At 39.1% G+C, this 23,089-nt stretch overlaps 1 protein-coding gene across 2 annotated transcripts in view; it reads right to left on the bottom strand.

The window, feature by feature from the left end:
* The window catches only part of anks1ab (ankyrin repeat and sterile alpha motif domain containing 1Ab), a 38,053-nt gene extending 23,243 nt beyond the window's left edge, over positions 1-14,810 (bottom strand). The window contains exons 1-3 of one of the 2 annotated variants that reach the window (XM_054617879.1): positions 14,735-14,810; positions 13,934-14,301; positions 2,691-2,763 (exon numbers count right to left, since the gene is read on the bottom strand). In XM_054617879.1, coding sequence (XP_054473854.1) covers positions 2,691-2,763; positions 13,934-14,200 — 340 coding nt within the window. In that variant the 5' untranslated portion in view covers positions 14,201-14,301; positions 14,735-14,810. Of the gene's footprint in view, positions 1-2,690; positions 2,764-13,933; positions 14,372-14,734 lie in introns of those variants that run through there. The other variant, XM_054617880.1, reaches the window with a different exon arrangement.
* Between the last annotated feature and the right edge of the window lie 8,279 nt (positions 14,811-23,089).

Here is a 23,089-nt window from a genome sequence, read left to right as displayed (position 1 = left end):
ACCCAAGCAGTGGAGAAAATGAGCCGCAAAGCTGAATTAATTCAGGGAAACTGAAGGCGGACTCTTCCTTTGAAAGTCAGCGTGCGCCTGTACACAAACCGAGCCGATGCCTCCTGCGTGCTGTTAGCCAAGCTCTCTCTCTCTCTCTCTCTCTCTCCACTCCCCTCTCTCTTTTTAAGCTCATTTACTCAGTTACTCTCTTAGCACACAATCGAGGCACTCGTGATGGACGCACGACACAAACAGCCTCATCCGTTTACAGAAACCAGCCACAGCAAAATCGAATGTTCAGAAATCTGTTTCCGGAAGATGAATTGGCCTTCCTTGGCTCCTGATATGAGAGGGACAGCACACAAGGAAAAAGGGTATGGAAAGAAAATACACTGAAACAGGGATGATGTTTTTCACAGTTCTGTCACAATGAAAAGATAAAGGTGGAATGAAGAGGGACAATTTAGGTCTCCATCTTTGTGTAATCTCTTTTATTTCCGTCTCTTTCCCCCTCCTCTCCCTCCCTCTCCTGGTGATGACTCTGAAGGGTACCTGTTTGTTCTCTTTCATTACATTGTGGAAATAAATAGAAATGTCCTCTTTACTTAGCGACACGCACAAAAAAACAGCAACAAAAGCATCTTCGCAACCTCCAGAACTACTGGTGCACGATCTCTGATTAAAATCGGGGAGCAACTGCATGACTCAGCTGAATCTGGGACACTTTCTGCATGCTGTTCCTCAAACATGGCCTATAAATAGCACACACCTATATGTGTAGAAGAAGAAAAAAAACAAACAACATATTTCCTCTTATGTAACGTAGAATAACCTCAGGTCTTAATTGTTAGGAGAGCAATTAATCCAAGAATGTTCGGTGTGCTGGAAGTTACAATTAAAATCATAAATTAACACGGCAATAGAAACCAGCTTTGCTTTAGGATTGCTTTGCTAATATGCATCTCCTCTTGGTTTAATATTTTCACTGCAAATTGTTCTTTTATTTAATTATGTAAAATAATATTTATTTATTTATGTTTTATTGTATTATGTTAAATGATTTATTCATTTGCATCCCTTCTCGTTTTAAATGTATTTTAGTAATCAACCTGTTGCTTAAATTGTAAAAAGCTTTTCTTCTTTATCATAAAAGGAACTCTGAGGCGCATTTTGTTTATCAAAGGTGCTTAATAATTATTAACTCCAACAAGGAGGTACCATTTTCATTTTGGTTTGTTTGTTTTTTTTGTCAGCAGGATAACGGAATAATTACCAGCCTGATTTCAATGTTACTTGGTGGAAGGGTGAAGCATGGGCAAAGGAAGAACCCATTCAATTTTGCAGCGGATCTGAATCAAGGAACAGATACATAAATTGTATTTCAGTTTCCTGAAAATTGCGAGTGCCCCCTCTAGACAAAGTTTACTGTTATTTTATTATTAGTAATATATCAACAAATTGTGGAATAATCATTTACTTTCCCAATATAGCTATTAGTTGTCTCAAAGCGTAAAGAAATTAATCTTCTCCTAATCTCCTTCATGACCGACAGTAAATTTCAACACATGAAATCAAGAGGAGACTTATTAAAATGAGTAGACTTCCTTGGCATATTGTGGACTCAGCATTTAGTTTAATTGGTTGAGTAGGTCAAAAAGATTACTAAGCCATTTATATAATTGTAGAATATTGTCATTTTAACTGCTTGCTTTGTAATGGGCTGACAAGAAGAAGTGATGTAAGTTAAATGGTGGGGCAGCAGTTAAAGTCTTAATTCCACTAATCCAAATGTCATTTTTCCTCTACTTTTCTGCCTCCTTGCTTAATGTTCTTTTATCACAGGCACATATTTGACTGTTTCTGTCTGTCAGCATGGGTGGTGTTCCACCTTGCAGTGGTCAGCAGATTGTAAATCCGTGAAACATACGGCGCATACCTAATGAAAATGTTATCTTAATAAACCTGACTTCTAAAAGGCAGTCGTGTGCATACCCAGAGGAGCTGTTACACAATACTGTATGATGAAACCACCTTATGGCAGAGTCTCTGATAGAGGTTGGTTTACACTGTATCAGCTCAGGAGGGTTATCTAAACAAAGTGTCGATGCCAGCTGGCTTCTCCTGCTAAACTGCCTGAAGGACACTTGATGAAGCATACTGTCAATTCAAGACCTATTGAGATGTACAGTAACTCCAGAAAACAAAAAAATATGACAGTGAGAGGGGATTTTGAATTAGATTTCCCTCAAAGTGGAAACCTTGTGTCTAACAGATAACACCAATGTGCCAAACAAATGTCAGCTTGAATCCCTGTGACTTATAAGGACAAATAAAAACCTCCCCCTCCATCCTCACTGGAGGTGTGTTTGAATACTGAACAGCAGTTCCTAGAAAAGCTGCTCGCAAACGTAATCAGTTACAGCGTGTAAGAAGTTTGGTTGCTGTTAACATTACATATAATTCCCCTCCAATAAACTCTACAGGGCTATCATGAGTGCAAGAACAAGAGCAATTAAGAGCTTTATAAATGGTTAATAAATACGACTCACTTAATCCCCCAGACCCAGTTGTCATTTTGCGTTAACCAACCAATAAATTACAAACCACGTAGTCATATATCTGGAAGAAAAAAATTGCTCAACTCAGCACAAATTAAAAATGTTATAACCATGAAAACATAATAGGCGGTGAGGCGTTACCTGAGCTTGGCGTGGGCTGTTTCTTTGTGGACGTTTCAATGCCTGCTCCAATCAAGTTCATGATCTTCTCAATCTGTGGAAGACAACAAAGCATGAAACATCAGAAAATGTCAAACCAATTAGAAAACAGGAACAATGAAGGACTGGCGATGGGTGAGGAGTCAGGACAGAGAGCTGCTGCTGCTGCTGCTGCTGCTGGGAGTATTGGCGAGGAGGCGGCCTGTTTAGCAGTGATGGATTACAAGCAACAGTCCAACGTGGACATCAATCCAATGACTAACCCACTACTCAGCAGAAACACAGTGAGGTGGTGATGGGCTGAATTACAATGGAGAAGCTTTTGAAAGTCCAAATTATTGAGGCCCCGTTAGGCAGTCCTGCAGACGGAGTCCATAGTGCACAAACTAGCCCTCCAGAGATTCCGATCTGTTGCCGACTGTTTCTTTGTGAGTGTTTCATTGCCCTCTCAGACCTGTATTATTTAAGCTTCACAGAAGAAGGCAACAGCTTACTGCAAGGTTAAGTGGGAACAATGCTGCATGCAGGAGATTACAGAGCGACTCGGAGAAGAGTTGTTTAGGGGCTTAGAGCCAAAAAAAGTTTATTTAAGTAGTCTCAGGATTTCCAGGATAGCCATAGTACATTTCCAAGTTGTTTGCTTTTGTTTATTTGCTGGATAACTAAACAGTAACTCAAGTTCAGACGAAGTGCTTTGGATGCTAGATGGAGTAGGTTATAGAAAGCTGTCAAGAAACATAAACAGGACAACAAATGGGCTTTGTTAATTTCTATATCCAGAGCTAATCTAACCACCTGCATATATAAAGCTCGCTAATTAACACTTTACACATGTATATCATCTGATAAATGCAGACAATAAACAAACCATTTTTTTGTAATGTATGCATTTCATTACTGTTATACATAGACGTTTGCTATGCTGATCTTTTCAGCTGTTTCACACTGAATGAACAGAGTGAGTGGTAGCGATCTTCTCATCTAACTCTCAAACACCAAAGTGAATGAGCAACAGCGTGAAAGCTGAATAAGGTGGGACGACTTACAACAGGTGTGAGATGAGTTGTTATCATCATGTCCTGTCTCTGTTCCCTCTTATTAAACATTGAAATATGAGGATTGTATTTCACTGATTTCATTCGGCTCAACAGGAACACACATTTTGATGTACCCAATGTCATATTCCTTCCATATGAATACACACAGTAGTAGTATTCATGAGTCATAATATCCCAGCTAAAACACACAGTCTGGGATTTATCATATGTACTGCATATTTGAATAAAAATCACTTGCTGCTGGCTGTAAATGTAAGCAATTCGTCTACAGAGTACCACACTACTTGTTGACACTTCATGCTTGAAGGACAAAAGGACGATCACGCACAGAACAAATGTGCCATTCACTCCATTATATAGAGAACAGACTTTACATATTATTAGCATTTATTATTCTTGGACTTTCGTAGAAAAGAGGGTATCTACGAGAACTTATTTTGACGATTTAAAACGAGGCAATTAGCAGGCCGGCGTCACCTAAAATCTCATGTGCAAACTATCGCTGATCTAAATTTAGAATCACTAGAGTAGTCTATTCACAATGAGCAATGAAGATTTTTGCAAGCCTGAAAAGCTGATTCTGCTTCCACTAGTGACACCAGAGACACAGCCAGGCTTATTTGATGTAATATTTAGTGTTTGAAAAAGCCCTATGCACTTCGCTAGTGGCATCAACATTGTGGAAAAGCCTTGATTCATTTGGAAGTCAGGCACGTGGGAACGCATGGCATATGCCTCCAGCAATAGAGACCTCACATTACTCTTTGAATTAACCCAGTTACATTCTATATCACAAACACACACACACTCACACACATCATGACTACATTAAATCTGAGCATAAGTGCATCTTTATTAAAACCAGTCACCAAAATGCTGCCTCTAGGGAAGCCTGAGTCATCACAGTTTAAGTGCTGAAATATTTCATAAGATCATCCACATTCAGCGTCATCCACCAAATAGCTAGCCGTTTGGTACCGGTCTGGACGAGGAATATTTTGAATATATTTGTGCATATATATGGGGGGGACAGACAACCATTCAGGCATTCACACCACATTCAAACGCAACAAGAAAAGGCCAGCCAGCACGTCTGAACCCATCAGCGTTAACAAGTGCTCCATCAGTGTCCTTTACTACTCCATCCATTTCAGCTTTAAACAGCAGGTACACATGAAAGGTGAGAATCAAGTTGAAGTCAGCTGACACTGACAGGTGTTTCTATTATATTGTCCATCCCATATATGTCAACGAGGATAGGCTGAACAACAAGAACACTTCTCTGAATGCAGTTCAACAGCAACACAAACTACAACCTCCAAATTGAGCGAAATTAGTGAGCATGGAATTCAGTTAAGTATTGAGTCTTCCATATTGGATATGTGTTAAAGGAAAGGTTGGGTTGCTGACTTGGTATGTCCTTAGCGACGGGCCCGGTTTGATTCTAACCAACTGCCCTTTGCTACATGTTGTGCTCGCTCTCCCTCCTTTCCTGGAGGCCATAATATAATCTTTAAACACAAAGAGAGAGGTGCAGTTACGCTGACCTGAAAGCCAACTCTCGCTGGAATTTAATTTGATTTAAAGAGCGCTCTCCACTGAATGTCTGGGAGCAGGATGGAAATCAACTTAGAAGATCTATTCACACAAAAAAATGTAATTGATAGTGCAGTTAAGGAGCACATGGGGATCTGCGTGGACTGTCATTAAATCCCTGGTGCTCAACTCTGAGAGATAGTTCCCTATCCTGAAGTGATTTACATGCTAATACAGGTCGATCTGCACTTCAATTGATGCACACGCTGCAAAAATTATCCACTTTGCCACCTTTTCAAGCTCGATTTTTAAAAGTGAAAAGATCTGACAGTAATGTGAAATCATCAAGTTTTTTTTTTTTACAATTCATGTCCCTTGCATTTTCCTTACTCTGCATATCCTCTATATATTATGACTTGATCTTCTCAAACTCAAAACAGGTGAAAAAACATGGAAATTAGTATAATTATTATACTAAATTGTAGAATTACAAGATCTTAAAACTAAATAACAAAGGAAAGGTTAAGATAGATCCTTCTTGGAGTGCACTCTCCACTTCTTAGAGAAGAGATCTAGTGAAGTAACTTTATGCTCTTTGTTTCATCCAGGATCACCAACTCTTCTGAGAACTTGATTTAATCTAAATCAGATTATTTGACTGTTGTAGCAATATTTTTAAAAACTGCAGAAATAGATTGACGCCAGAAAACACAAAACAGACCTGACCCAAAATGGGTCTTGTGTTTACACTTTCTAGTACAACTTAATGTACCACAAAGTCAGAATATTGATCTTGGGTTTGTGTTTTTGATTGGACACAAAAGGACCCAAGAAGGATTAAAAGAGCTACATAAATAGGGATGCACCTAGCCTACTTTATGAGTCCAATCTAATATTAGTATCAACTGGTATTGGTGCATCTCTAAACATCGACTGTGTCTTTTTTCAGGCCATTAAAGTATAACAGATTGCGGACTTAAATCAACATGGCTTCAACATATTAAGAGAGCTTCATTATGGCCAGGAGTTGGCCAGTTTTATCCTGAGTCAGTCATCCTCTGTGAGTTCCTCTCCAGGCCTTATTATACCTACATTCATTACGTGCTTCACTGCCCCTGGAAAATATACAGCATATATACATATATGGCACTGTTCCATGAGAGAAAAGTTAGAGCCCTGAAATACTTAAACAAACCAGGGAATTGAATATTCTAATGTAATCAAAATAAATTAGAAATGTTCCCAATTCTCAGAATTTGGCCACATTTTTTCATTTAGTGCTTTTATCCGAAGCGCTTTAGGCTTTTGCCGCTCATTCACCCGTTCACACACACACACACAGATGGCAGCATGCTACCACATGGCAAAATGGTGCAAACATAATCAAACTGTACAAAAAAAGGCATGAGATAGTTATTAAGACAATCAATTCAAGCAGCCACTATCAACAAAAGTGACTTACAGTACATTCAGCCTAGACGCCACCTCTTTTATGATTAATCCCTGTAAACTATGGGCTTTGAAGAACATTATCATAAAACAAATCAATAAATCAGCAAATACAATAGAAGGCAATTTAGAAACCATATCTGTGTCCCAATGCTACATTAAACCCTGATTCTATACAGTGCGCTAATCTTCATATTACACTTTATGCAGACAGAATACAAGAAATGATTTTGTGCCAACCGTACGAGACATAAGCTGTCAATCATCACACTGTGACTGCTGTGAACACTACTGCCAATTATACTTCAAAAAGGAGAAAGCGAACTGTTTCATACCTTCTTTTTTTATAATATGTACCTGAAGCTGCCTCACCATCCCCAATTTGTCAAGATTGGATTTGTATTAATTTGTGCATTGCATTGTGGGGCAGTAGTGTTCATCAACTGATCAATGAAAAACTTGATTTAGTATAAATACTGACATATTTAAGTATAGCAGTAATCCCGTAAATGTCTTCTTAATTAACATGATCTTCTGCATGCAATTGCCTGTCTTAGCATCTTTCTTGTCTAGTCAGCTTCATGCTAGCAAACAAGATTGGAATAATGTGAAATTGTCTTGAACAATGTGCTTTAACGATAGCGAGTACAATAAAGTCCACCGAGGCAATGTCTCCTGCCCATAAATGATGGCAGTGAGCCAAAAGCCGACCGGATAATGGAAATGATGGCTGTTATAATAAAGTAACCAAAAAAGGCTGCCTGCCTCACTGGCGCTGGCCTTGGAAACAGGATTACCACTGAGTATCATTGTCAATAAAGACAGATGGGAGAGTAGCTCCTCAATATACAAGACCCAGATCACATAATTCTATCCAGCAGCGCTCATGATTTGATGATCGTTTTTTTTCATTTATTTGACAACTCTGAAACCAAACAGCATAAATAAAGCTACTAAGAATGATCAAAGTAAATTCATGACGGCCTTTATGTCGTGCTGTAAATGTGGCGAGGCATGGTGACATGAATGCATCGCTTCGTCTCATAGATGTATTAATCCGTTTGTTGGATACAATTTTATAGTTGCAATTATCATAATAAGGGTCAAACATTCTTGACATATAGTCGTTAAGGTCTTTTAAGAAACATAGCAATTAATTAATGCTATTTTTGTATTGATTTTAGTATACTGTTACTTCATTTTTGTAGATTTTACCACTTAGTTCTCCTGCATTCAACCTGACAAGTAGTGCTGATTTTGGGACTTAATGTAAGGGGACGTCAGATTATCATAAATTAAATTCCTTAGTGTGTATTTTTCCACCTGTACAAAATAAGACATATCAACTCTATTTACCTGACTGATGGGTGAGAGCTAGGGCTTCAACTAACAACTAAATTAAAATTTCATATTCTTGATTTATCGTTTGGCCTAAGTGCCATCACAATTTCAGGAAGCCCGAGGTGAACTCCTCAAATGTCTTTTGTAAAAAGTTATGTTTGTTTATTTCTAATTAAACATTAATCTGGCACTTTAACTTGACCGTTCTCCTATGTAACTGTTTGGCAATGTTTCCTGCAAAATGTGATTTTGAAATGTGAAATAGTCACCACTGACAGCAATATGTAAGCAGCTGCTATTTGACCAAGCTAGTTGTCAAGATGGCCAGCAGTCAAGCATCATTTAGCTGGTCTGATCTCAGTTTCAAGCTGGTTATCACAACAAAGAAAGCCAGATTTAACCTGTTCCTTTACTAAATAACATAAAACAATTACTTTAAAGTTATAAAACTGGGAAGCCACCATGTCTTCCCCTTTAAATTTAAAATCTCACATTGCTATTTTCAAACTTGCAGACTTCTGTTTTTATTTGTGAAGGTGCAATAAAGCAATACAACAGGTATTTTACATGTGTTAAATAAACAGCATTTAACAGCGGGATGGAGGGAAGGTGATGTCTCATGTGTGACACTTGGTGAGAAATTTACGGGCAATGTGGCAGGTGCCCCCACCCACCAACCCATCCATGAACACCATCACCACTACTCTCATATTCATGTACCACATCTGTCGAACCAGATCTTGAGATGTGTTCACTCTGCCGTGGCTCCCTATATGAATTATAAACCAACTTACATGTACTTTGAAAATATTCCCTCCACATCCACTGGATTTACCAACATGAAGATATTTTTTGTAAGTTAATTTTACTTCATTTTCACTGGGGCAGATTTCCAATTCCTCTATTTTTAGATAATTAATGAAAACAAATTTTGGTTTACAAGAGCTATGGTATATCTTATTTTCACAATATCAATTTCAAAATCATATTACAAAAAGGTGTATAAATCATATACATTCAGAAGTATTACAATAAACCAAAGGTGATATGATAAAAAAATATGTGTTTTCATTAGGGGTCCCAATCTTCTGGTGTTATGTAAGACTACAGCCATTAGTAAGTGTCGCAGCATACAAATACACAAACACACACACACACACACACACACACACACACACACACTGTGTGCACTTTAAAAGCTTGCATGTGTAATGACCTGAGGAATACCACTGGGAAATTTAGAGTACACGCACACGAAAGAAGCCACTGAAGCATCTGTAACATGTGGTTGTTTTAACCTTTGCCTTTTGAGTATTAAACAGATGTGGAGAAGACATCAATCACCTTAAATCATGTATGCCATTTCTATTATTAGTAAAGTAATGGTCACTAAAAATGCAAAATTATTATAGAACAATATTTGTGTTTTTTGAGTCCACCTAAAAATACACAAACATAAAAAAGCAGTGAAAGTAGTGTGGATGTACCTAACTTTCAGGTATCCATTTCGTTGTTTAGTGGTGCATGTTTCCAATTTCTGTCAGCACAAGAATTATTCCATGGCAGCTACAATGCATTTTAAGAAGAGAGTTGATTACATTACGTGCAAAATTACGCAAACTACTGAAACATAAATAACATTTATCATACAGCTAAGGTGACCAGTGCCATGCAGAAGTAAAGGTATTGCAGGAGAGCGAAAATACATTTTCCTAAAAACAATGTTGGTTAATTTAGTGCAGATGTTGAGTATCATTTGTTACGGCACAGTGTTTGCATTGCTAATTATTATTATTATAAATGAGCTCATAATTATTAATAATCAGCCTGTCTTGCATTATTAATGTTTCAGTGTGTCATTTCTGAATTGTTTTTGCTGAATTGTGAATATTGATGATACATTTTATGGACATTTTAATGAGAAATACCTGAAAAGTGAGGATTAACTCGCAACCTTTTGGTGGACATTAACCAAGTCCATTAACTAAACTAAGGCCCATTTCTCGCTACCATACACATTATGATATTTGAAAAGGCGTTTTGACGGTTGGTCAAGTGAAGTTAACCTAATGTATACACTTGCGTCACAGGAGTTGAGGACGTCATCTGTAACATCGCAGGGGTTTTAATTAATCATCAAACGCCATCTTTGTCTTCACCGACGCTACCTCGGGTTCCCTACGGCCCTTACGGCTCTGGTTGTCAAGCTTAACGGCATAATTAAACTGATATAATGTGGGTTGAAAACAAAATGCAATCCGATTCCCATTCATGACTCTGTTATTGTAGTTCAAGCAAAGCATAAACGGATTTAATTAGTTAACTGTCCGTTGCTTTGACTGTCTCACTTCCGCTCCACCGTGATGCCCATATTTGGATTTTTCTGACTCAGACCTATAAAGATGGCGACTAACGGAAATGGTCTTTTTATTTTATTTTGTAAAAATTCTTATGTATCAATTGCATTTCATTTGATTTTTGATTATATGACTCATTGATTTTTATGTTTTTTTTGTTTGTCTTCTTCGCGCAATTATTTTGTGGAAACTATATATCAATGTATGTACTGTATCTAAAATAAAATTGAAAAGGAAACTCTCATGGCCTTTGTGTTGGTCTTTGTTTATTTGTTTATGCCTTAAAAATCTCAGAAATAGGATAAAACGACAGTCTTAGTATTTTCCTAAAATACATTACTCACTTTTTAACTGTAACTTATTTTAAGATATCTTTTTTACAAATGGACTATGCAATCTATATCTGATAAAGAGTGAGCATCCATACAGAAGCCCCCAATAAAATGTCAAAAGAGTGATTTAAAAAAAAAAAGATATAGGACATCATCAATCTGAACCATCACTGTGGCATTAACACTCAACATGCTGCTGCAGCCACCACTTACAGGTGAACATGGTGTATGTCTTTTTTTATTTTGTATTATTAGACATTGCACCTCCAGAAAGCTAACCATTAGTTTAAGTGTCACACACACTTGGATATCCAGTCCTGTACAAAAAGGACCCCTTACAATTCTGCCCTGGTGTCTATTAAGTTCATAAAGTTGTTATTCTCTTTGTTTGGATACAAGTTTAAATAAAATATCAAGTACTTTCACTAATAGGAAGAAAATGGAAAGACATGGTCAGCAGTTACACAAGCTGCCAGACATAATACAATTCAAAATGTATATATACCACTGAAAATGCCAATGGGGTTTAAAGGTTACGCTTTATCTCATAACTTCCTTTTTTATGATAACAACATCTGAACACCAACATTTGTACCTTTGCTTTCTGTGTGAGCATGCACTGACATATGTGTGTTTTTATATAGCTGAACTGAAGCCCAGCCTCCCTCTGAGCCTCGCGTGTCGATTCAATGTTTGATGCTGGTTGATCGCTTGATGGTGGCTGATAAGATATACTCACAAGAGTCCATTTTCGCCGCAGCCACACACACACACACACACACACACACACACACACACACACACACACACACACACACACACACACACACACACACACACACACACACACACACAAACACACACATATCCAAACAAATCCCTTGAAATCTGGAAGAGAAACAGACACTCAAGAGCAGCTGCAAAACAGGATGCCCTTGAGAACAGGACACCCCACCCAACACGGCCTGAATAAACAGTTTTGTCAGAGAGCAGAGGGGTAGAGCAGAGAGCAGGCAATGGGTCAGGGGAGGGATGACAAAGAGAGGGATACAAGAGGTCAAGTAAAAGTTCAAGATGTCTAAGTACTCTGAGCTGAGGTGACACCCAACTGCCCTTGTTGTAATGATGAGAAAGTTAAATGCTCACGACATACTGTAAAAAGCCAGAGCATCTACGAGACCATAATTGCAGCAGGGCTGTCGACAAGACCGCTGAAGTTGAGTCCAAGACAAATCTGAGTCAAAGTTTGAGAAGTTTCGATTCAAGTTCAATGACAAGTCCATTGCTGTTGGATCAAAGTAGCACTTAAACAACATAAATTTGCCTGAAAGTTGTATTATTTGCTAAAATAATGATTACAACCGTAAAACACTATGCTTGTATAAAAAGTGACTTATGTATACATCGGTTAAACAATATAGCTATGAAATATATGAATATCTAATAATCGTTCCACACATTAGTGCATAAAACACACTAAGAAAAAAAAGCATTACTAGCAGTATGTAAGGAAGAATTTGGGGTCTTCTGGGGGGGAACTGACAGCAGAGCAGCCTCTTCAATCTGCTTTGAAAGGCCCCCCAAAAAAGATATCCAGGCTCAGTTGAAAGACAGGATTTAAAAAAAAAACAATGAGGTCATGAGTCCAAATTACTCCAGCAGAACCTCACCTCAGCAGGAGATTATGGATCAGCCACCAACCAAACTCTTAAGAAGCATCAAACAATGTCTCACTCATTGTGGTGTGTAATCATATATATTTTTTTATTTACCTGCCTTTATAATGGTTTAAATGTTCTTTCAAAGTGCTCTCTAAATTGCTGGGTATTTAATAAAGTTTATTTTAACATAAACTATCATAACATAAGAAATTTTGTCTAATAATCCAAACCCAACATGTGTAATATTTGTGAAATCGCAAAATATAAGCGCTCCTTTTCATGCCATTTAACCTCCTATATTCACAGAAATGATTAAGCATTGTTTCAGTACCTATAGTACATATATCCTCTGTGTAAACTCCTGGCAAGGTCCATGCTTGAAAGAAGCGTGCCAGGATAAATAACTTCTTTACCTTTGACTTCTTGGCAGCTCTGCTCAATTATGTTTAACTTTTTGTCAAATTGGCTAATAGAATGCATAAAGTAAAAGTAGATTAATGTGAAAATACACTTACTTAAAAAAGTTGCTAGCCAAGATATCAGTTGGTTAAGGCAAAATATATTGCAGTATCCCAAAATTGAACCAAAAAATCTGAATAAGATCTTACTTTTTTTTTACTGTTTTGATTGGGATTAAACACTCAGCAGAAAGTGTCAGAAAATATTCTAGTCTGCTGTGGACACATTCCTTTTTTAGATCACATAATTTTGCCTTTAAGCTCTGCACTATGATAATATACTGTATTATCAGTCATCAGCTATTGTCCCCTGAAGGTTCTGACTATTTAAGTGCGTCTGGATGTTTTGGTAAGATATTAATATTCTTCAGGGTCTCTGCAGTCCTTCAGGGTATTGCATTGACGCTCCAAAGTGCTCAAAAAAAATCACAAGTTGAGGCTTTTGGGGATAAGAGGGGGGGGGTAAGAGGGGGGGGGGGGGGGGCTGAAAGTAGATGGCGTAAGACGGAGCAAAGGAGCCAGAGGAGTGCAGGAGGAGACAGAGGAAGCGTGGGTCGGCCCCTGAGACATGTACTGAGTGTATGTGGAATGACAGCACAAGCCCAATTAGTCTTAGATGCCTGGGCTGCTACGGGGAGGTCGGTGCAAGTGATCAAGCCATTCATGCATTCAAGCACTCACCCACAGGCACTCTACTCCAACAGCCCGGGTGAAGCTACAACAGTCTATCACTGCTTCTGCTGGACTCTTGATCGCTCTCATACTGCTGCTACCTTCCTTCCTTCCTTCCTTCCTTCCTTCCTTCCTTTCTCTCTCCTGAAATATGCTGCTTTCCCATTTCTTTCTCTTTTTTTCTCACTAATCCTGAGCTGCATCTCACATCGGCCTCTCTTTTTTTTCACACTCTCTCTTATGGACATTAACACACTCTACTTGAAAGCCTGTCCGTGCCTTTAACGCCCACAGTGCCACTCCCTCTGTCATCTACACCCTCCCACTTGTTTCCCCCCTGTCCCCAGAGCTGGAGTATTACCTCATCCCACTCAGAGGCGAAGGAAGGCATGCGCTCCATGGACGGCTGCCCAGAGCTGCAGTTGGACACGGACCCACTGCGGCCAGACAGACCTCCGTCCTCCTCTCCGAGTGGTGACGCCAACAAGTCAGAGTCCGACTTGGACAAGCTTCGAATCAGCCCCAGGTCCGCGGGTCTGACTTTGACCCCTGCCACAGAGTCCTTTAGGTCAGTTTGCGGATTCTGGGTCACCTTGGGGGGGTCGACGTCCTGCGTGCACTCTGCCATTGTTTTTGGAGCTGCCAAGTAGCAGCTCAGGCTCCCTCACGTTCCTGCAGTAATATGACTTTCTATGTCAGTCCAAAAAGTGATCCAGGATCTTTGTAGTACTGAAAAACACAGATTAAATGAAGTATAACTTGAGGAACTTGCCCTCCAACTCATACAAAGTGCTCCTCTTTTGAGGGAAGGAAGCATGGAAGTGAAAGATTTGTTGTGCACAGAAACAATCATCAAGGTCCACCCACTAGTTGTATCCTGTTGCCCTCCCCTTTGTGGCTGGCTGCCTCCAAAGGGTCCCCCTCCTTTATCCTCTCAACTGTGACTTTTTTGATTCACTTTCCCACTTTCACATTGTCTGTTATTCTTTTCAGGCCTTGTATCTTTACAGTAATGTGGTAATATAACTGAATATCGAATGAATATTCCCCGGCCAATCTGAAATAGGAAACCAGGATCATAATCCTGATGACTGATGGGTAAAAACTTCACTATCAGCTGACTAAAAATACAAAACAACTCCTTATTTTAGCATCCTCTTACCTGCTGACTTTGTGTAGCCGTTGTTCCTTCCCTCCTCTGTGTTTTTTTGCGTCCGTCCTGTCCTGAGGTTGTTTCCAGACTCTCCAGGAGGACCGGCTATGTCCCGTTCTGAGGATCTGAGGACGGGAGGATCCAAAAGCCTGGCCTTATTCAGACTGACAGCTGGGGTAATCAGGTTACTAACGCACTGGGTGGCTGCTCCATTTTAAAGGAGGGAGAGTCGGGATTCCTCTTCTTCTTCTGTCTGTGTGTGTGTGTAGGAGTGTTTGTGTGTAGGAGTGTGTGTCTGCAGGAAGCTGAGGTTACGGAGTTGAGCTTAGTTTTGTTATTGCAGGTCAGACATGACTTCTTTGGAACCAGCATGGATATAAACTGCCACACATGATGCAGCGGGCACATGTGGGGCTAATTTCAATAATTGAAATGACTATATAATAACATATTATCCATTATCAGTTGAGAGTATTTTGTAGAAGTAGAGAGTTGAAATAATCAAGAAAGGTACAAGTACCTGAAAATGTAAGTACAGTACTTGAGTAAATGTACTTAGTTATCTATCCATCCATCCATCTACTACCCTTCTTGGCCTAACTCCGTTAAGTGTCAACCACCTGAAGTGTAGCAGAAGATTTAGTTTGACGCTTCTCCTATCTTTTCGTCGGTAAATTCTGCCTGACCAGGAGCTTCAGCTCAAATACGCTTTCATGCACATAATATTTCACAGTCACAAATCCCGTCAAGGCCAAAGTGGTGACACGGCGAAACAGATCTTGATGCCAAAATCATTAGATTACATAGATTTTTCTCTACTTCTCTGTGATATATTTGAAGGAAAATATCACACTGATATCATCTACCAAACAGTAAATGCCATTAAAGTATTTTTTATTGTTGACTTGTATTTACTCTTGGGTTTCGGCAGAGGTGGTAAAAAAAAAAATCAAGATATGAAATGCTGCTTTGGGAGGAATGTTGAAATGATCTCACACACTCTGTGCTATTCATGACTCTGCTCACAGGGAGCTGATGCTGACAAAAGAGACTCTTGTGAGGCGTCCTTAGTATTCACAGGCAGCCGTCGCCGTGCACGGCGCGCCTCTGTGCACGGCGCGCCTCTGTGCACGGCGCGCCTCTGTGCCCTCAATCAGCCAAGTTCTTTGCATGCTCACCTCTTCCCTATGGGCAGCACTGGTATGTGCATGACAGAAAATATCACATCCTTCACCCGACCAAGGAGGGCTCACACAGCCACACGCCGCTCGGCTGACAATAACAAAAAGCCACGTCTAATGAAGCAAGTTGAATTGCACATTTAATGATCTCCATGACTGTGATGAGGATGAAACAGTTTAAGTTACCCACGTCTTCTGTGCCATTTTTAAAACAATAGAGGCTCTGGAATACATCATGTCTCAGGATAATGATGTCTTCACGGCATATTAGAGCGACTAAAATAAAACATGCATCCTCCTCCTTCTGCTGGCTGGCTGCTGAGCCTTCGGGCTGAAGACTGTGGTGACTCATGAACACTCTTCTCCAACAAAGACATGCACACTGTGCAAGTCATAGGGAGACAGAGCGTACAGTAAACAAACACACACACACACACACACACACACACACACACACACACACACACACACACACACACACACACACACACACACACACACACACACACACACACACACACACACACACACACACACAGGAGTGCAATGTTTTCATGTGCACAGTTTGTGTGTGCCCTTAAATTGTTTTTGCCCTCTGACACACGGATGCCTTTTTAGGAGTCATGTTTGTGACTTTCTTTCCACCAGCTGTGAACGTGTACGCAGGTCCACAATTTATATTTTTTAATAACACTGCGCTAGTTCTAAAACCGCTTTTCCTCACCACCCCAGCTTACAAATCATTATCCTGCTCTGCAATTTGGTGCCCTGCAGTTCCCACCTGATCAGCCGACATTACTGAGAAAGAGAATGAGGCCACTGGGTAAAGATCTAATAAAGTTAATCAACCTTGGAAACTATTACCTTCAGATAGGCTTCAAAACAAATCTGAAAGTGGCGACAAAACTGCATATCAGTCTCTCATGAACATCATGAACATGTTGTGTAATTCCCTGTATGCCCTGGATATCTTCAGACCTAAATGACAGTCACACTCTCTGAAATCCCATAATGCTTTGTTTAGCTTGGGTTTTTTTCTCCTTGCAGAGTTTGAGCGGACGTTAACCCGAGAGTCACGTACAAAAATGCTCTAAGCTTTAAGGTCATCTGTCCCCCGAGGCAGCGGGGATGCCGTTCATCCAAAATTTCATTTTTAGAGCCCGGAAATGTGGGAATTCAAACTGTTCGTCACTGAACAAGCAGAGAACTCAAAGAAATAATAATGTTCAAGTTAAAATATGCGCAAAATCGTATTAATAAAGAGGTAATTCACAGGCTCACACCATATAGAGAATTTGCATTTTGGGGTAGGTCAATATTCAGGCAGTAAAAGTGATAGTTAGTTGATGTTAGTTGCATTATTTTGGAGATATCAAGCACAGGTGTTTCCCTTTTCTCTCTTCACACTTCATTGTTAAAGTAACTTCAAAGTTGAGGTTTGAAATAAATCACTTCAACAGCGGCGATGCCAAAAACTACCTGCTGTTTTGCTCAGAGTGTCTAAGGATGCGGCTCCTGGGAAAGCTTTCCAAACAGACACAAACAGAGATGACCTCTCTCTCAGCGGGGAAATGTGAGGGCAAGTGTGCATGGCTGAGTGAATATCCATCAGACACTGGGAGACAGACAGAGAGACTGGAGGGTAGAGATACTACCTTTTCTCACCGTTTTACTGGGTTTTGTTGGTAATCTCGCCGGGGTTAGTCTGTGAATTCCCTCAAATTCCCTCTTATCAATATCATCTGCAAAATCTGTAGGTAATGGGAAAATGTACATGAAGTTCATCACCCTACTGGTGTAGAGTGGTTTGCTGGCGTTTTGGCCACTCTTGTGGTTTTCGGCTCTATGGATGGAACTGTTGGTTGGTCGGTTGTGATTTCCAAACATTTATTGGATGTATTGGTATCAAATTTGGAACAAACATTCATAGATTCCAGATGATGTGTCCCAATGACTTCGGTCAAAGCTTTCATTTATTCTGTGAATTATCTGGACTTCTTCCAGATGGATTGGCACATGCTAGCACCACTATGAGGTTCATATTTGTGGTTTAGAGTGAAATATTCTTGACGAAGAAGAAGGGATTGCCATGAAATTTTGTACAGAGAACTTTGTTGATCCTGTCTTTTCATCCAGTGCCGTCATCAGGTCAAAATTTAAATCAGTACTTTGTATTATGTATGAATATTTGCAAAATCATTCTTAACTGTACTTTAAGTTTCATGCAAATGCTAGCATTCTAACATGCCAAGCTAGGATGAACATGGTAAACATACCCACTGTACATCACCATTAGTGTCAAGGTTTGAATAAGTGTTGATAACCTGCAGATGACTTTGAACAAAATGCATTGTTGTGAAAATGCAAAAAAATAGAGAGCAATCAATCCTGAGCGGGACATTTCAACATTGTTGCCATGAATTCTCACCTTCAAAAACTGGTTATCAGTGATGTTGTTACAGCATTTATTCTGCATCCTTTTCAAAAGAAAACCTTTTTATTTTTTTGGTCTGGTATGATAAGACATTTCTCTCCCTTTTTCAATCACGCTGCGTGGCGTTACGTGTCACAACAACTACTGCCGGCCACGTAAAGGATAAAGATCAATTTAACAGATAAATTCAGCATGCTGGAAAGATCCGAATCAAAGATCGGCACCGTGGAATCCAGCTGTAGTTTATTCACATGTACCTACGGCCGAGAAACGATGGCATGAAAGAGGTGTGTGTGTGTGTGTGTGTGTGTGTGTGTGTGTGTGTGTGTGTGTGTGTGTGTGTGTGTGTGTGTGTGTGTGTGTGTGTGTGTGTGTATCATGCAAGTGTGTGCTCACCTGCAGTGTATTCATGTATGCAAGTGAGCACATGTATGTGTATGCATGTGTTTGTATGTACGGTGGGGTAATTGTTTGTGTTGAAGCCAGAGGCACGCGGGACTTCCTGTGTTAGGTTACGGCTCTGTGTGCTGCTCTCAGTGAAAACAATGGGCACAGCTCTGTGTTTATGAATTTCCCTTCAGGGGGGTGATGATGACATGGCCACCGACACAGTTGTTAGTAGTTAGTAGCACTGTTTTTATTGCAGTATGATGGTTGAAATGTTTTCAAATTGAATCTAATTACTAATTATCCACCGTCTTTTATCAAAGGTACATGGGGAGAAAATAAAGGAGGGAGGCATTTAAATTCAGAGGGAAGAAAAGGACTAAGGGAAAAGGTGAGCGACAGAGCAGAGCAGCTAGAGCGAGCACCCTTAATTAATCCACAGATAACGCTGACAGTTCACAGCCAGGTCACTTTCAGCGTTACACCCCCATGATCGCTGCCCTTGACAAGCTCCATATCCAGAGAGTGCTGGAGATGTATGGCATAATGATAGAAATGATATTGGCAGTCATGAATCAATCAGACATGCTTGGTAAATCCAGCAGAGTGATACTGTAAGACAGGCCACTTCCATTATTGGACGGCTCAAGCAGCCCTTTGAGATGGATTAAGAGCACACATTGAGGATAAAGACTTTAATAACTGTTCATAGTTGAGAAGCAAAATACTACATTCACGGCTTTTTATTATCAGGTTTCACTCCTTGTTAAACAAACCATGCCTACTGTCGCAAATATCTACAAAAACGATGTTCTTTTATGTGAAAAATGTGTTGCTTGGGTCAATTCTGCCTTCATCTTTAGATACGCAGCTCTTAGCCAAAGGCTTTTAGCCTTTTTAACTTTGGAACATCAAAGAATTTAGAGAGTAAAAATCTTTTCTTTCCTTAAAAATAGACGCTGCCCATGACTCTATATTGAGCACATTTTTTAGAAGCAATTTGACTTGTTGCTGGAGTAAAAGGCAAGATGGCACTCTAGTATTCAGTCCTAGCTTTCTGTCATCAGCGACTCAATTTTAAAGCGTAACATCACAAGAGTTTGGTTTTTTTTACTTACCTGCTTGTTCTTATTTCTAGAGAATGTTCTTATTGCTTTGTGCACAAGAACTTTTATTTATTAATCTCATAAATCTCAGTCAGTCATAACTATAAATGTGAAAACGAGCAACTCCTCACAGAAGCAAGACCTGACAACATGACCGCTCATTCGGCAGTAAAAAAAAAAAAGTCAGTGAATTCTCAAGTGAAAAGAAATGTTCCTAACTCAAATATCTGGGCAAAAGAAAGATGTAAGCAGAGAACAACCCAGTGGAAAAATGTATTTTGCAAACTCTGATAAAGACAAATTTTTCTAATTTCTAACAAGAGCTGAGTCGTTCAATCAAAACCATTACATGCATGAATGAGATGGTAACTGATGATGGGTTTTTCAATGCCACCTTGGGCGCATATTGACTGGCAGGAGGGAACAACAGAAAACTTCTGAGATAAACTGAGATCAACACTTGATTGCGAAGAGAACTTTCGTGAACGCTTCTGAGGCTGGAAAATAAGTGATTTTGTGAAACTTCTCTCCTCTCTGCTTGCTGGTAATCTTTCACGATCATTACGGATAAAACTGCGCCTTCATTCTGGATTCATCATGTCGGTGGCGTACAAGTGCTGAACTGAAGGGTTTTCATGCTGGGTTCATGCTTCTCCTAATGAGAAGACAGACAGAGAGATTGTGAGGAGGAGGAGGATGAGGAGTGAAAGGCTGCAGCCACGTTTCCTTTATGCCGGCACAGCACACATGCATAACAGTTGAAACTCACAAATCCATTAGACGACTCCTTCTTCTGGAGCTGAGCTACATGGTGTCATTTTCAGCATTTTTAGCAGAGAGTTGTAGGCTAACTATAGTGTGAACCAACACTTCACATTACTTCCATCTTGTTGGAGATATAGAACACTTAGATGGAGAAGAACTCGCTTCAGCAGGAGTTTTGTTCCTTCTGCAATAGCAGCCAATTGCAACTTTTTTTTAAAATAACTTGGCCCTGAACAATCTGCCTCGCTGACTCTGCCGCAAGCTGGATAATTGATTTGACATACATTCCGATTTTGCGTAGGCCCACTGTCTTTATCTGTTCCCATGTGTAGCCTTCATCTATTGCTATTTGTATTTTGATATGTGTGTATATATGTTTGTTTCTGTGTACTGTCTGTAAAAATATATATCCCTGGAACAATACATTTTAAGAAAAAAATTCAGAATCCATAGAAAGTTTCATGCTTTTATTTGACACCGTTTTTAGCTGATTCTTATTCCCCCCCCCCCCAAAAAAATGCGTAATCTTCACAAAATGCAGTATCCAGCAACAAAATGTCCATTAAGCTATTGTTTAACTATTCTTTTCGGAAATAAATGTTATTTTGCGTAGTAACAGTACCTCTTGTGTCCAGGTGTGTGTCCATATATATTATCAATGTGTAGCTATAATAAAATCAATATCTATCATATATAATTAAATGCACCCAAATATGTGATATGGAGGTAGCTAAAGCTCACAAATCACATGCATTTCATCAGATACGAACACTGAGATGTTACTGAGCGGCTAAGCTAGTTACGTAAGCTTTAGCAGAAAGCTAATTTAGCAGCTTTTTTCCCCTTACATAATCACGACTGGATTTAGCTACTGCTTTACTTAGTTATGTCGAATAAAACAATTCATTATCAACATGTCAGTTTATCAAAATGTATGACATTTGTTCATCAAAAATATGAAACTTTAGCTAAGGCTAGTCCTAAGATTAGCTTTAACTAAATATATAGCTAAAGTGCAGTTCCTGCCTTTTGCCTTGTTTTAGCTGTTTTGTATTTACTGTGAATTTAACATGCTGTTTTCAAAGAATCTATACATTTCCATGGAATAATATATTTAGTAAAACAGATGTCACAAGGTCAGTTTCTAGTCTTCACTCACTTTTTGAACAAATATAGTTGTGGTCTTTTGGCTTTTTGGGCTCAAATTGAAGTATATCAAACCATATTTAATAAAAAGCCTGGTTCTGAGAGTGATGCGGAAATGAATGTTAACCTTCAGACACATTTGCAGCTTAAAAGGATAAGTGTGTGTGCATCTTAAAATAGAAATCAAACAAAACTGGGTCAAGAAGTGCAACAAATCAGGTGAAGGCAAGTGAAACATCAGGCTACATGAACACAGGCAGAATAAGCTTTATCCAAAAAAAGGAAAGAAAATAAGATTATCTTTCAACAAAATGATAAGGACGGCAAAAAAATACAAAATCTTTGAGGTGTCACATCAAATATGGGACGGGGACAGTCATTAAAGGCAGACATTTTCCACTGCTTTAATATGCATGTATGGATAAGAACCATATGTTTGAGTTGATGAGGACCCTGATAAAAAATTCAAGTCCTTTCGTTGGAGGTGAGGCTACATGAAATATTTATCAAGGCAAGTTATTCCAAATTTAGCCTTTCAGAATTGGGGAAAAACAAAAACACTCCACTTCACCCGCTATTAAAATGACCTTTAACTGTCAGTTGGCACAATTGTGAACACAGACAGCTCTTCTTTTTAACAGAAAAAACGATAAGTTGCTTCAAAATGAGTCAAAATGAATTAGAGACAAACAGCAAAATACCAACAATATCAAATAATTCTGTAAAACAAATCATTTTTAATGGCGAAAAAACAAACTCACCTCCAGCTCCATTCAGTAGCTGTTCTTAAGTTATCACATGATCTTCACCAGAAGTTGTTTTTTGCACTGTCATGATGAAATTGTACATCTGAGCACTTAAAAGTTGAGCATCATAGTGCATTTTTTAACCACAGAAACATGTTGATGAAGGTCATGTGACATGAACGAAAGCCCCAAAATACTACTGATCTTTTTTGAGGTAATGACATAACTCTGTGTGTCAATTGTCAACTCTCTAATAAAAGGCATGACATGCTTAAAATGTCTTTGGAAAAAAAATGATGACATTTCTCTGGACTAAAACCTCAGGCAGATCATTTGAATACTGCAAGACGTCACGCAGAATGTTGTCTTCAGTTTGATTACACGTATAAACAATGTTAATACTAAATAAAAAACATAAATATTGACTGATGAATACATGTTTCCTTTCGGCCTGCATATAATATTTTACATAAACTTGAAAAACACAGGTGGGGTTCTTAGTTTTGAGAGAATTTATGTTCAGTAAAATCCATTCAACTCAAAATAGGTCATTCTGACACATCTCTTTTTAAATGTCTTATATCACACCAGTATTTATA

The sequence above is a fragment of the Anoplopoma fimbria genome, chromosome 17 (assembly GCF_027596085.1).
Source record: "Anoplopoma fimbria isolate UVic2021 breed Golden Eagle Sablefish chromosome 17, Afim_UVic_2022, whole genome shotgun sequence".
Taxonomy (NCBI): domain Eukaryota; kingdom Metazoa; phylum Chordata; class Actinopteri; order Perciformes; family Anoplopomatidae; genus Anoplopoma; species Anoplopoma fimbria.
Note: the sequence above shows the minus strand (reverse complement) of the source record. Positions and strands in the feature narration are given on the sequence as shown.